This window comes from Rhinolophus hipposideros (genome assembly GCF_964194185.1).
Source record: "Rhinolophus hipposideros genome assembly, chromosome: X".
Taxonomy (NCBI): domain Eukaryota; kingdom Metazoa; phylum Chordata; class Mammalia; order Chiroptera; family Rhinolophidae; genus Rhinolophus; species Rhinolophus hipposideros.
In genome coordinates, this window is record NC_138046.1 from 82,365,993 (window position 1) to 82,380,092 (window position 14,100).

Below are 14,100 nucleotides of genomic sequence, written 5' to 3' on the forward strand. Positions count from 1 at the left end.
GCAGCCCTAAATGACACATTAGATGAAATGGACACAATTGACATGTATAGAGCACTTCATCCTAAAACATCAGACTATACATTGTTTTTGAGTGCTGATGGAACATTCTCAAAAATAGACCATATATTGGGACATAAAAGCAGCCTCAGCAAATTTAAGAAGATTGAAATCATACCAAGCATATTCTCTGATCACAAAGCTTTGAAATTGGATATCAAATGCGAAAAGAAAGCAGGAAAAAACACAAATACATGGAGATCAAACAACATACTTTTAAAGAACGACTGGGTCAAAGAAGAAATTAGAGGAGAGCTCAAAAGATACATAGAAACAAATGACAATGAAAATACATCCTACCAAAATTTTTGGGATGCCGCGAAAGCAGTTTTAAGAGGGAAATTTATATCATTACAGGCCTATCTCAAGAAACAAGAAAAATCCCAAATGAATAACCTCATGTTACACCTTAAAAAACTAGAAAAAGAAGAACAAGCGAAACCCAAGGTCAGCAGAAGAAAGGAAATAACAAAAATCAGAGCAGAACTAAATGAAATAGAGAACAAAAAGACAATAGAAAAAATTAATGTGACAAAAAGCTGGTTCTTTGAAAAGATTAACAAAATCGACAAACCCTTGGCTAGACTCACTAAGATAAAAAGAGAGAAGACACTAATTAACAAAATCAGAAATGAAAAAGGGGAAGTTATCACGGACACCACAGAAATACAAAGGATTATCCAAGAATACTATGAAGGACTATATGCCACCAAATTTAATAACTTAGAAGAAATGGACAAGTTCTTAGAAACATATAGCCTTCCAAGGCTGAATCATGAAGAACTGGAAAATCTTAACAGGCCGATCACCAGTAACGAAATTGAATCAGTCATCAAAAACCTTCCCAAAAGCAAAAGTCCTGGACCAGATGGCTTCACCAGTGAATTCTACCAAACCTTCAAAGAGGATCTAATACCAATCCTGCTCAAACTCTTCCAAAAAATTGAAGAAGAGTCAGTACTCCCTAACTCATTTTATGAGGCCAACATTACCCTGATACCAAAACCTGGTAAGCACAACACAAAAAAAGAAAACTACAGACCTATATCTCTGATGAATACAGATGCTAAAATCCTAAACAAAATTCTAGCAAATCGAATACAACAATGCATTAAAAAGATTATTCATCACGACCAAGTGGGGTTCATCCCCGGGGCACAAGGATGGTTCAACATTCGCAAATCCATCAATGTGATACATCACATAAACAAAATAAAGGACAAAAATCATATGATTATATCAATTGATGCTGAAAAAGCATTTGACAAGATACAACATCCATTTATGATTAAACACTTAATAAAATAGGTATAGAAGGAAAATACTTTAAATAATAAAGTCCATATATGACAGGCCCTCAGCTAATCTCATAATTAATGGTAAAAAACTGAAGCCCTTTGCTCTATGTTCAGGAACATGCCAGGACTGTGCCGTATCTCCTCTGCTTTTCAACGTTGTGTTGGAAGTCTTTGCCAAAGCAATCAGGCAAGAGAAAGAAATAAAAGGCATCCAAATTGGGAAAGAAGGAGTTAAACTACCACTCTTTACAGATGACATCATGGTACATATAGAAAACACTAAAGACTCCACTAGAAAGCTATTAGAAACAATCAACGAATACAGTAAAGTTGCTGGCTACAAAACCAACGTACAAAAGTCCATTGCATTCCTATATACTAACAATGAAATCTCAGAAAAAGAAATACAAAAAACCAATTCCTTTTGCAATTGCAGCAAAAAGAATAAAATACCTAGGAATAAACTTAACCAAGGAAGTGAAGGATTTATATGCTGAAAACTATAAGACATTTTTGAAAGAAATTGAAGAAGACACAAATAGATGGAAGGACAATCCGTGCTCATTCATTGGAAGAATCAACATAGTTAAAATGGCCATATTACCCAAAGCAATATACAGATTTAATGCAAATCCCCATCAAATCCCAATGGAATTCTTTAAAGAAATAGAACAAAAAATCATCAGATTTGTTTGGAACCACAAAAGACCCCGAATAGCAAAAGCAATCTTAAGAAAAAAGAACAATACTGGACGTATCACACTCCCTGACTTTAACTTGTAGTATAGGGCTACAATAATCAAAACAGCATGGTGTTTGCAGAAAACCAGACACATACACCAATGGAATAGAATTGAGAACCCAGATATAAAACCACATAAATACGGACAGATAATGTTTGACAAGGACGCTAAAAACTTACAATGGAGGAATGACAGCCTCTTCAATAAGTGGTGCTGCCATGATTGGATAGCCACATGCAAAAGAATGAAACTGGACTGTTATTTGTCACCATGTACGAAAATTAATTCAAAATGGATCAAAGACTTAAACATAAGACCTGACACAATAAACTGCATAGAAGAAAACATAGGTACTAACCTTATGGACCTTGGGTTCAAGGAGCATTTTATGAATTTGATTCCAAAGGCAATGGAAGTAAAAGCTAAAATAAACAAATGGAACTATACGAAACTTAAAAGCTTCTGCACAGCAAAGGAAACCATAGACAAAATAAAGACGCAACCGACTGAATGGGAGAATATTTTTGTAAACAGTGCCTCCAGTAAGGGGCTAATATCCAAAATATAGAAGATACTCATGAAACTCAACAACAAAAAACAAACAACCCAATTGAAAAATGGGCAGAGGACCTGAAGAGACATTTCTCCAAAGAGGACATACAAATGGTAAATAAACATGAAAAAATGGTCACCATCACTAATCATCAGAGAAATGCAAATAAAAACCACAATGAGATATCACCTCACCCCAGTCAGAATGGCTATCATCAACAAGACAAAGTAGTAAAAAGTGTTGGAGAGGCTGTGGAGAAAAAGGAACCCTCATACAGTGTTGGTGGGAATGCAGACTGGTACAGCTGTATGGATGGCAGTGTGGAGGTTCTTCAAAAAATTTAGAATAGAATTACCATATGACCCAGCAATCCCTCTCCTGGGTATCTACCCAAAAAATCTGAATTCGTTTATACATGAAGACACGTGTGCTCCAATGTTCATTGCGACTTTGTTTACGGTGGCCAAGACATGGAAACAACCAAAATGTCCTTCGATAGATGATGGATAAAGAAGTTGTGGTATATATACACAATGGAATACAATTTGGTGATAAGAAAAGATGATATAGGAACTTTTGTGACAACATGGATAGATCTTGAGCGTATAATTCTAAGTGAAATAAATCAGACAGAAAAAGCAGAGAACCCTATGATTTCACTGATATGTGGTATATAAACCAAAAACAACAAAAGAACAAGACAAACAAATGAGAAACAAAAACTCATAGACACAGACAATAGTTTAGTGATTACCAGAGGGTAAGGGGTTGGGGGGTGGGAAATAAGGGTAAGGGGGATCAAATATATGGTGATGGAAGGAGAACTGACTCTGGGTGGTGAACATACATTGGGGTTTATAGATGATGTAATACAGCATTGCACACCTGAAACCTATGTAATTTTACTAACAATTTTTGCCTCAATAAATTGAAAAAAATATGAAGCATCAAGAGTTGATTAGGGTATGAAAATGGAACTCCTATAAAACTGAGTATAGCGTAATTTGGTACAGCCAATTAATGTAGCAATTTGTGACCATTTAGGAACTTTGAAGTGCTTATGCATACAAGTCAATATTTCTTCTTTTATTGTATACACTAAGGAAATTCTGGAACAAATACAGGAACGTATTTATTGCAGCATTGTTTTTAATAATGAAATTTGAAATAAACCAAAATGATCATCAAGAGCAGAGTGGATGCATGAAAATAATTTTTAATGGATGAGAAAATTGTCACATATGTATATGCTCTACAATGCAGCTTGAATATAACAAGAAATATTAGATAAAGGTAAAAAACAAATTTGAATAACAAAATCAAAATTCAGAAAAATAGCATACAGGTGATGAAACTTATGTTTAAAATAAAGCTCAGCCAAGTTAGATTATGAGACATAGCAGAGTTCATTTCAGGCTTGCTGACAGTATAATCATTAAGAAAAAACAAAAATTTTCTTGAATATCTGTAAAAGTGGATTTATATAGGCCAAAAAAGCAGTGCTAGAAAAAGTTGTTTAACTGAATACGTGATTGGTTAGTTTTACGTCTTGAGATGTCATATTCTTATCAGCTGCATAGTATATACCCCTGGGTCATAATCATCTAGTGCCATATTTCAGAAATGTCTTGTATGGGCCATTGAAAAATAATTATTCTTTTTTTCTTCACTGTATGGAGTAATTATCCTTCATAATATACATTTTTTAAAAATGAGACAGAAAATGCATACTATCAATTTGTACGTGTGTGTGTATATATATACACACATATATATGGCAAAAAATGTATAAACAATTTAAGAAAAGAAAATAACTATTAAAATTGTAATACTCAATATATACCAATAACAAAGGATGAATACAAGTCATGTATACATTTTTTGGCACCCCCGGTATATTATAAGTGATTGTTAGGATACACAAAAATTGAATGATGAATGTTAACATTCGTAAGGAGAAGGGGGGGGGGGGCTGGCCCGGTGTCTCAGGCGGTTAGAGCTCCATGCTCATAACTCCGAAGGCTGCTGGTTCGATTCCCACATGGGCCAGTGGGCTCTCAACCACAAGGTTGCCAGTTCAATTCCTCGAGTCCCGCAAGGGATGGTGGGCAGCGCCCCCTGCAACTAAGATTGAACACTGGCACCTTGAGCTGAGCTGCAGCTAAGCTCCCGATGTCTCTGTTGGTTGGAGCGCATCCTCTCAACCACAAGGTTGCTGGTTCGACTCCCACAGGGGATGTGGGCTGCGCCCCCTGCAACTAGCAACGGCAACTGGACCTGGAGCTGAGCTGTGCCCTCCACAACTAAGACTGAAAGGACAACAACTTGACTTGGAAAAAAAGTCCTGGAAGTACACACTGTTCCCCAATAAAGTCCTGTACCCTTCCCCAATTAAAAAAAAAAAGAAAGAAAGGAGAAGGGAACAGGATCAGGACTTGAGGAAAAAGAGAATTACATTTTATTGGTAATATTTTATTGCTACTTTTAAATGCTTTAATAAAAATAAGTAAAATTAATTTGGAATGGAGTGTAGTTCTTCTAACATTGCATTACACACTGTATTTACAAAATATAAAAATTAATTTGGAAATCATTTTTAACAACTAATTTTGCAAAATGATCCCAGATTTCTAAGGGTTTAGAAAAAGGCAAAGGTAATAATGAGTGCTGATATTTTACCACAAGCCCTGGGGAATGAGAAATGTATTTAGGATGGATTATTTTCAAGTGAATTTTCTGAATTTTACACAGTGCACACATTGTGCATGCAATTCTTCTTCAATCAGTGAAAAAGAAAAAGTAAAAAGAAAATATCCTCAAGAAGTCAAGTCTGGGAATGACCAGACAGTAAAAATTAGCTAGAGATTGGGTCAAGATGGCAGACTGAGGACTAGTGAATTTCATCCTACCACAAATCCCTTCAAATGCCAGAAAACGCAGGTTTCTGTATGTAAAGAATAACTCCAGAAAGGCACGGAAAAAAGAAAGGGCGAATTCCTGGAAGATAGAAAGCAGATGAGGCAGGGGCACTGAGTTGGGGGTGGGGATCCTGGGGGCCCTGAACTGGAGATGGCGAAGCTACGTGATTGGGGGTGGGGATTGCAAGCTAGGCTGCTCCTGATTTTGGAAAGGGGCGGGGGCGGGGAGCCAAAGAGCACCTCCCAGGTTCAGGGCAGAGGTGGGCGTGAGAGTTGGGGGAGGGGGGCGCACGGTGTTTGGCAGGAAGGGGAGGCCTCTCTCCTGGCAGGAAGCTGCGCTACGGAAAGAGGGAGGAGACTGCTGCGGCTGTACGGGCTGGTGGGAACCCGATGTGGCAGAGGGGCCTCCGCGGCGAACAGGGAGGTAGAGAGAGTCCAAGAGCACAGTGCTGGAGACACAGCCGCCATCCTCTTCGCTTGTCTGGCCACCCTCCTAGGCACGCTTCTCGCCTACGGATCCTCCCCCTCTCAGCTCTTGCACCCGGCTCGTCGCCTGCTCATCCTCTCACCCCACACTCACAGCGAAGGCAGCAGCGAGGTGTCCAATTTGGGCACGTGAAGCCTTTGATCCCCAGACGCGGGGAGGTGGGCACTGGACTGGAGAACCGGAGGATGGGGGTTGGTGGGTGCCAGTCAGGAAAATTGGGGTCGATGCTGGGATGGGAGATGAGGGAGACTGAGAAGAGTGACTTGGAGACTGGGGGTGGGAGGGAGAAGCCAAGAAACACCTGGATGTTGTACAAAGGTGGCCAGCAAGGGAGATGGTTTGTTGTGGGCACCCAGATGGAAAATGGTGATGAACAGGAAGGACATGAAGGAGGGGTTAACACTAGGCAGAGGGCATCATTATGGGAGGCAAGAGGGATGAAGTGCAGACTGTGATGGGCAGGGAACATGTGGACTATATTAGTGGGAATGGAGAGATGGGGTGGGGTCTGAGAAATGGTGAATATTTGTGTTTGGTGTGGGGTCTCTAGGATAGCAACACAGGATCAGGCATTATGCAAAGTAGCCTGATCCCTCTTGCTGGGGCCTCCACCACCACAACCACCACCTCTCTAACCCTCCAGCACAGCCAAAGGAGCCTGGAGGGAGGGCACTGCAGGCACACATCCAATGGCATCTTGATATCCAGCATTCCTGCTGGACTTATCTGAATAATTTGGGCAGCAATGTACCTGGTGCCCAGGGACTTTGCAATACAGAGGGGGAAAATGTCATGCTATAATACACTAAATGTTTCTCCCTAGCCTCTCTCCTCCCCCTGCAGGTATGAAGACCCCTCACAAAAAGGTAGCTGCAGGGCAGGCAACCAGGGAACCTGTCAATCGCCACACCGGATCTGCAAATATGAGGAAGAAAAAAACCTCTCAAAAGAAGCAGAGGGGCAGACCTTCGTCCCAGCCCCGCAGGAACATCGTGGGCTGCAGAATTTCACATGGATGGAAGGAAGGCGATGAACCCATCACACAGTGGAAAGGAACCGTTCTGGATCAGGTGCCTATAAATCCCTCTCTTTATCTGGTGAAATATGATGGAATTGACTGTGTTTATGGACTGGAACTTCACAGAGATGAAAGGATTTTAAAGCTTAAAATCCTTCCTGATAAGGTGCCATTTTCTAGAGTCAGAGATGTGCGCCTTGCAAATACCATAATTGGTAAAGCTGTGGAACATATTTTTGAGGGTGAGCATGGTTCCAAGGATGAATGGAGGGGGATGGTCTTAGCCCAAGCACCAATCATGAAAGCCTGGTTTTATATTACCTATGAGAAAGATCCTGTCTTGTACATGTACCAGCTTCTAGATGATTATAAAGAAGGAGACCTCCGTATAATGCCAGAGTCTAGTGAGTCTCCTCCAGCAGAGAGGGAGCCAGAAGGAGTTATAGATGGCCTCATAGGTAAACATGTGGAATATACCAAAGAAGATGGCTCCAAAAGGACAGGCAAGGTCATTCACCAAGTCAAAGCCAAACCCTCTGTGTATTTCATCAAGTTTGATGATGATTTCCATATCTATGTCTATGATTTGGTGAAAAAGTCCTAACTGTTAGTATGCAGTTTACGACATTTGTGGATTTGGAGACACAAAAAAATGTTACTTTTCAATGTATAGAAAGCTTTAGAGTCCCCATTAACCCAACATCGTTGCCAGCATAACTGTTGCTTTGTTCTAAAAAAATACAAATGTATGTGGACATGACATGCTGTGTGTAAGGACTTTATCATGTTGAAAAGATTGGGTGTATTTGGTGGATGGGAAATGAAAGGAAGGACAGCTATAACTCAGGCTGTGAATACAGTTCAGCTAGAATCATAATCAGTCATCTAAAAATGGAATAGGACTTAGCTGGTCTGGTCTAGGAAGGGGGAGGAGAAGGAATTAGAGATGGGCTGTGGGGGGTGGAGGGAAAAGAGGAGTGACTGCTTAGGAAGAGGTGGGGAGGAGCCAGAAATGGTGAGGCTCCCTGGAGAGAAGGGGTGTCTTAGGAAGTTGAGGCACCCAACTGGGAAGAGGTGAAGAATAACAGGGAAGGTGAGATCATGGGGCTTAGAAGAAAACAATAAATTGAGTAGAGAGGGGCACAAAGAAGCTTAGAAAAGGTCCAGAGCAAAGGAGTGAAAGAGCCAAGTTGGCAGGGATCTGGGGAGAAGCTAAAGGATACTCAAAGGGAGGGTCTGTGAGGGGCTAAAAGGGCAGATACACTGAGGAAAGAGGAATTCTAAGAAGAAAGACTGACTAGGGGAGTGAGAATACAGAAAAAGAGGTGTGGGGAGTGGGGACTATGAGAGATGGGAAGGCCCAGGAAAAAGTTGGACTTCTGACAGTATCCACGTTTTTGTCCCTGGCTCTATGCACAAAACATGTGGCAACTATCAAATAAGCCAGTTGGGTTGGGGATTCCCTAGAAGGTTATTTTTACAGGGCTGACTCAAGTGTTAAGCAGGAGCCAAGTTTATACCTAAAACTCTTATTTCAGGGAATTCATGCCACACCTGCTAAGCAGAACCCCAACCCTCAGCCTAAATACACTAACATGGCACCCCATAAGCACAAAACTATGAGCGGCCTACTCACATTTCCCAGAGGACTCAGGTGCAGTAGATCTCTGACTTGAAGGTCTTGGTTCATTGTCCCTACACTGGATAAGCAATTCTTATGAGGAATGGGTCAGATGTGCCACTTTGCATTTGGAAAGTATTTTATCAAGAAAAATGGAACCTTGCTGAACCTAGGTACAGCAGTCCCCTCACCATTCTTCCTCCCTCTGGATTGTACCTTGCCTCCCTACAGAGGAGGGACATCAGAACATTGAGCCTACTGTTTCTCTTTAGGGCATGGGGAATACTTGACAGTCCATGCTTCTTGCAGTAGCTGGCCAAAACCGCAAGTGGCTCCACCCAGTGCTCCACCAAATTGATGTCTGCTGCCCCCAGGAACCGCATTCTGGCTGTACCCCAACAAAGCCAGTGGCTCCTGACCCTTCACAGATACCTCCTGGCCTGTCTTGCCCACCCCAAGCACACAGGGGACTGTGATGGAAGTTTGTAAAACTGTTTCCAGGTGAGATAGATGGCATGGGGCAGGCAGTCTGGGAGTTGTGGCTTTGTATAACTAACTCCTTCAACAGTATAGTGACACATAGATGGGTGGTAGTTGGTAGGGAGAGGATTCAGTAATCCCAATAAAGGCCCTCAGAGATATGGTGTCCCAACACATGGGTCTACATCCTTCTCTTCTTTTTTTTGCCTTTCCCCAGTCCGACCATGAAAGTTATCCTAAAGCCTCTGTCTCTGTTGCCCCACCCCACACTTCATTGAAAAATATCCCTGCCCTCAAAGGAAGAGTTCTGGTGATTCTCCACTGCCCAGGTTTCCCTAACTCCATGCATGGGAGCGGGGTGCAGGGAGCTTCCAGGAGTTGAAAGAAGGTGGTAATTCCTGTTCATTCTCCACCGAACATGACTTGAAGCAGTTTGCCTCAAGAACGACACAAGGCAAGCCCACCTCATAATAGCAGGGGTTAGTTTTCTTTCATACATCATAAAATTTAGTCTGGCAAACACTTTCAGGCCACCCAAGGGCCAATTTCAGCCAGCTGTCTTGTTGATCTTTGTGGTTTTATTGCTTTCTAAGTTTAAATTAGCTATTTAGACATTTGGAAGATTTTATATTACAAAAATTCTCATTTCTGGCTCACCTAAAAAGAACCCACATAAACAGTAAACTAAAGATTAAGGCCCACATTCCAACAAAGATACAAGCAGAAAGGGCTCAGCCCATCTTAGACTCAATGTTCTCAAGTTGGCCATGCACCCAGTTGGCCAGCTTCAGTCTAATAAAATGCCCAGTTGTCTCTGGAGGCATTTGCATTTGTAGCTTTGGGGCTAGACATAGGGAAAACTGCCTAGCTCCATTTTAGCTTACTTTGACCATATTTTTTTTCAAATTTATTTCTTTGTGTTCATCCCACCAATACTTGCTTCAGATAGGCTCTCTTCCAGGCAGTCTTCTAGGCTCAGGTACTTGGGATATGGTAATGAACAAAAGAAACAAAATAATCTTAGCTGCATGGATCTTTCATTTCAGTGTGTCAGACAGTAGCCAGGATACCATAAGTAAATATAAAGTATTTTCAAATTGATTAGTGTTAAAAAGGGAAAAATATCAAAGAAATAGAGCAAGGAATGGTGAATTAAAATTCCAGGCAGGAGGCTGAAACTGAACAGAAAGGAAGGCCAGGGAGAGTCTCACTGAGAACATGGCGTCTGAGTAAAGACTTAAAGGCAGTGAGAGAACTGGTCCAGTGCCTGTCTGGGGAAGGAGCATTGCAGGTAGAGGGACAGCAAATGTCGAGCACCCAAGGCACTAGTAGTCTGGCATATTCTAGAAACACTGAGGACACTATCAGGGCTGGAGCTTAGTGAGCAAGGTAGAGAAAATCAGGAAGTGAGTTCAGAGAGGTGATGGGGGTTCGACAGAATCCTCATCACCTTGGAGATCCTAGAATGGAGTTTGGCTTTTACACTGAATTTGATGGGGAACCATTCAAGTATTTTCAGCAGAGGCACAACATGATTTGTTTCATTTTAACAGGATCACTGGCAACCTTGGAGAGTAATGTGTATGGAGTGCAAAGATGAAAAAGGGAGGTCAAATATATCAGCAAAACAGAGGGGGGACCCAGAAACAGATTTGCATGTAGGAAAGTGGAGTCGTAATAGACATGACATTTCAGATAAATGAGAAAAGACATTTTATTTAATAAATGGTGTTGGATTAATTATTTTTTCCATATGGCAAAAATAAATTTAAGCCCTTTCATCACACCTTGCACACAGAATAAATTACAAGTGGAAAAATAATTAATACCTAAATTTGGAAAGTAACATTTATAAAAGTTTTAGAACCAAATGGAAGAGAATGTTTATATTTTTTTCCTGTGGAAATAGGGAAGCTTTTGTTTAAAGGCAAAAGGGAAAAGTTTGATAAGTTTGATTATATTAAAATATGTAAGTACCTAATTTCAAAATCATCATATACAAAGTGGAGTAAAATGAGATTAGGCTACAAACTTCAATAGTTCAAATGATGAAATAAAAATATATTCAATGAGAAAAAAACAGTCCACAGAAAACTTGGGGAAAAATATGGACAGGCAATTCACAATAGATTACATGGTCAATAAACATATATTATCTTAATCTCCTTCCTATTATCTTACTGTATCTTTTCCATAACATGTCATCTTTTAACATACCATATAATTTACTTAGTTAATATGTTTATTGTTTACCTACAAGAATGTAAGCCCTGAAAGTGCATGATTTTTCTCCCTTTACACACACCAATGTATCCCAAGTCCTTAGAAAAGTATCTGGCTTATTAATATTTGTTGACTATATGAATCTCATCAGTAAGAAAATGGAAATTAAAGTAAATAAAATGATTTCACACACATCAGATCAATAACACATGTGAAGTTTGAATATATGTATTGACCAGTTAAACAAATGGGAGATTCTATACAATGTAGGTGATAGTTTAAGTCAGAGAGATATTTGCCATTATCTTATGAGTTTGAAGATGGCATGTTATGAGCAATTTCACTCATACATTGTTGGAAAATAATTTTGCATTTGTCTCACATATTTCTGTACATCTTGAAAGAAAGACAGTAACTAGTCTTTCTCTTAACCTATCTTTTGAAAAGTGAGTGGCAAACAGCATTGGCAAATAGAGATAAGATCTTTCTCTGAAGTAAAGAGCAGGTTTGCTTAGAGTCTTCAGAAGATAGTGATTCACTGCAGAGTAAAGTGCAGGAATGTTTATTCCAATATAATAAAGATAATGTCACCTTCAAGAGCCAAGGGAAGGGGGCTTACTGCCCATTATAAAAGTTTGAGGTTCCCAAACTGAGGTTTCCTTTCCTATAATGCAGCCTACGTTATAAGTAGGTATCATGTGACCATTTTGCATCACCCTGTGGGAAGTGGGGCTCAGGCTTCTAGGGTATAAATGCTAATATTTGGGCTACTGCTATTGCTGTGAATAATAAATTATCCCTTGTCTCTGACCAGAAGTCTTGTGTCTTCTACCAGCACCCAACAAACTGTAATAAGGTACCTTGTTAACTCACAAATGAGTAAAATTTCATAATCTTCATAGTGCTTGATACTTGTAGCAATGCTGACCGAGACATGGCTTTCTATAAGAGGAAGAATGAGGACCTCACCAGCCAATTAATGGAACTTGAGGGCAATCTCTGAGAATTGGTGGTGAATGTATATACCAACTATGCAATAAACCATCCTACCTCTTTTAATGAGGAGAAATTGGGGAACTGGTTGCAAGTTGAAAGCTGAGGGCTCCTTGTCCCTAATGGGGATGAAAAGTCATATGCACCTGTCTGAATATGCTGGGGAATTTTGGTGAAGGGAGAGAATAAAACTTCTATGGCCCTGTTAGATATGAATGCTCAAGTCACTATTTTGCCCAGACCTGCAAAAGAAAATGGCATCAAGAATGACCTAATGGGTTTGGGCTTGGTTTACAGTACAGAAAGGAATCCAGTATGACCTTGTGAGTAAAACTTTTGGGGCCAATTCTGTGTACTCTAAGTGTTACCTCTAAATCTGAATATACAGTAGGAACAGACACTTGTATTTCCCTGCCCATAAGTGCCAGATAAGATTCATTCACATGTAGAGAAGTGTTAATGGAACACATAAATCGCTCTCCCACCAGCCTCTCTGATTCCTTCTGAGTATAGAATCCCAGGAGGAAAAAAGAAAATTACATCCCAGATTAAATTCTTAAAGGAAGCACAGGTAGTAAGAGGTTCAAGGATAGCCATGTGCAAAAGTCCAGAGACCTGCAGGTTTATAGTGGATTATTGTCAAATAAATTCAGTTGTTTCTCCTATAGTCTCAGCTGTTGCAGACGATATGACTAACTGAACTCATTACACAGACTAATGGCACATGGTATAATGTTTTAAGCATTGACAAAACTTTCTTTCCCATGCTATGGCACCTAAGGATCAAGATCTTTTTGCATTCATGTGAACAGGTCTCCAATATGTGTTTCTTGTACTCTAGGGTTACCTAAACTCCACTGTCATTTGCCACAATTTGATAGGCCAAATTTTTTTTTTTACCTCTTATTGTCCATTTTTATTTATTTTTTTTGACATTTGTATTTTTTTAATTAATTAAATTTATTGGGGTGACAATTGTTAGTAAATTTACATAGATTTCAGGTGTACAATTCTGTATTATATCATCTATAAATCCCATTGTGTGTTCACCACCCAGAGTCAGTTCTCCTTCCATCACCATATATTTGATCCCCCTTACCCTCATCACCCACCCCCCACCCCCTTACCTTCTGATAACCACTAAATTACTGTCTGTGTCTATGAGTTTTTGTTTCTCATTTGTTTGTCTTGTTCTTTTGTTGTTTTTGGTTTATATACCACATATCAGTGAAATCATAGGGTTCTCTGCTTTTTCTGTCTGACTTATTTCACTTAGCATTATTACTATTCGGCGTTAAGGAAAGATGATATAGGAGCATTTGTGACAACATGTATGGATCTTGAGAGTATAGGCCAAAATTTAGCACTAGTGCTTCCACACTCTGGTTTTCAAAACGTTTACTATATGTACATGTATGATGTCCTAGTGGTTGTAAATCGAAAGTCTCAACAGCCCATGTTGTAGTATCACACATCTGCCAGGAAGAGTGGCCAAAAGTCACCAGCAAAATCCAGGATTCTGCTTGCCAAGTAATGTTTGCCAGTACTATGTAGGCAAATTTACAATACTCAGTCCTTCAGGCACTCAAAGTAAAATTGTCTCTTCATCACCCCCACCATCAAAAAGGAGGCCCAGAACCTAACTGGATCCTTTGGATATTGAACACTGTTTGTGATTACTTGGGCATTGTGTTTGGCCCTTATATCAG

At 40.0% G+C, this 14,100-nt stretch overlaps 1 protein-coding gene across 2 annotated transcripts; it reads left to right on the forward strand.

The window, feature by feature from the left end:
• The first annotated feature begins 5,911 nt into the window (after positions 1-5,911).
• Positions 5,912-12,208, forward strand: LOC308494933 (spindlin-2). 2 transcript variants are annotated; one of them, XM_081042915.1, is made up of 2 exons: positions 5,912-6,214; positions 6,880-12,208. In XM_081042915.1, exon 2 carries the CDS (start codon positions 6,902-6,904, stop codon positions 7,676-7,678), a length of 777 nt encoding a protein of 258 aa, XP_080899041.1. In that variant the 5' UTR covers positions 5,912-6,214; positions 6,880-6,901; the 3' UTR covers positions 7,679-12,208. The 2 variants fall into 2 exon arrangements, with proteins under 2 accessions (XP_080899041.1, XP_080899042.1); XM_081042916.1 differs by having other exon boundaries at positions 5,932-6,214; positions 6,900-12,208.
• Positions 12,209-14,100: the final 1,892 nt, after the last annotated feature.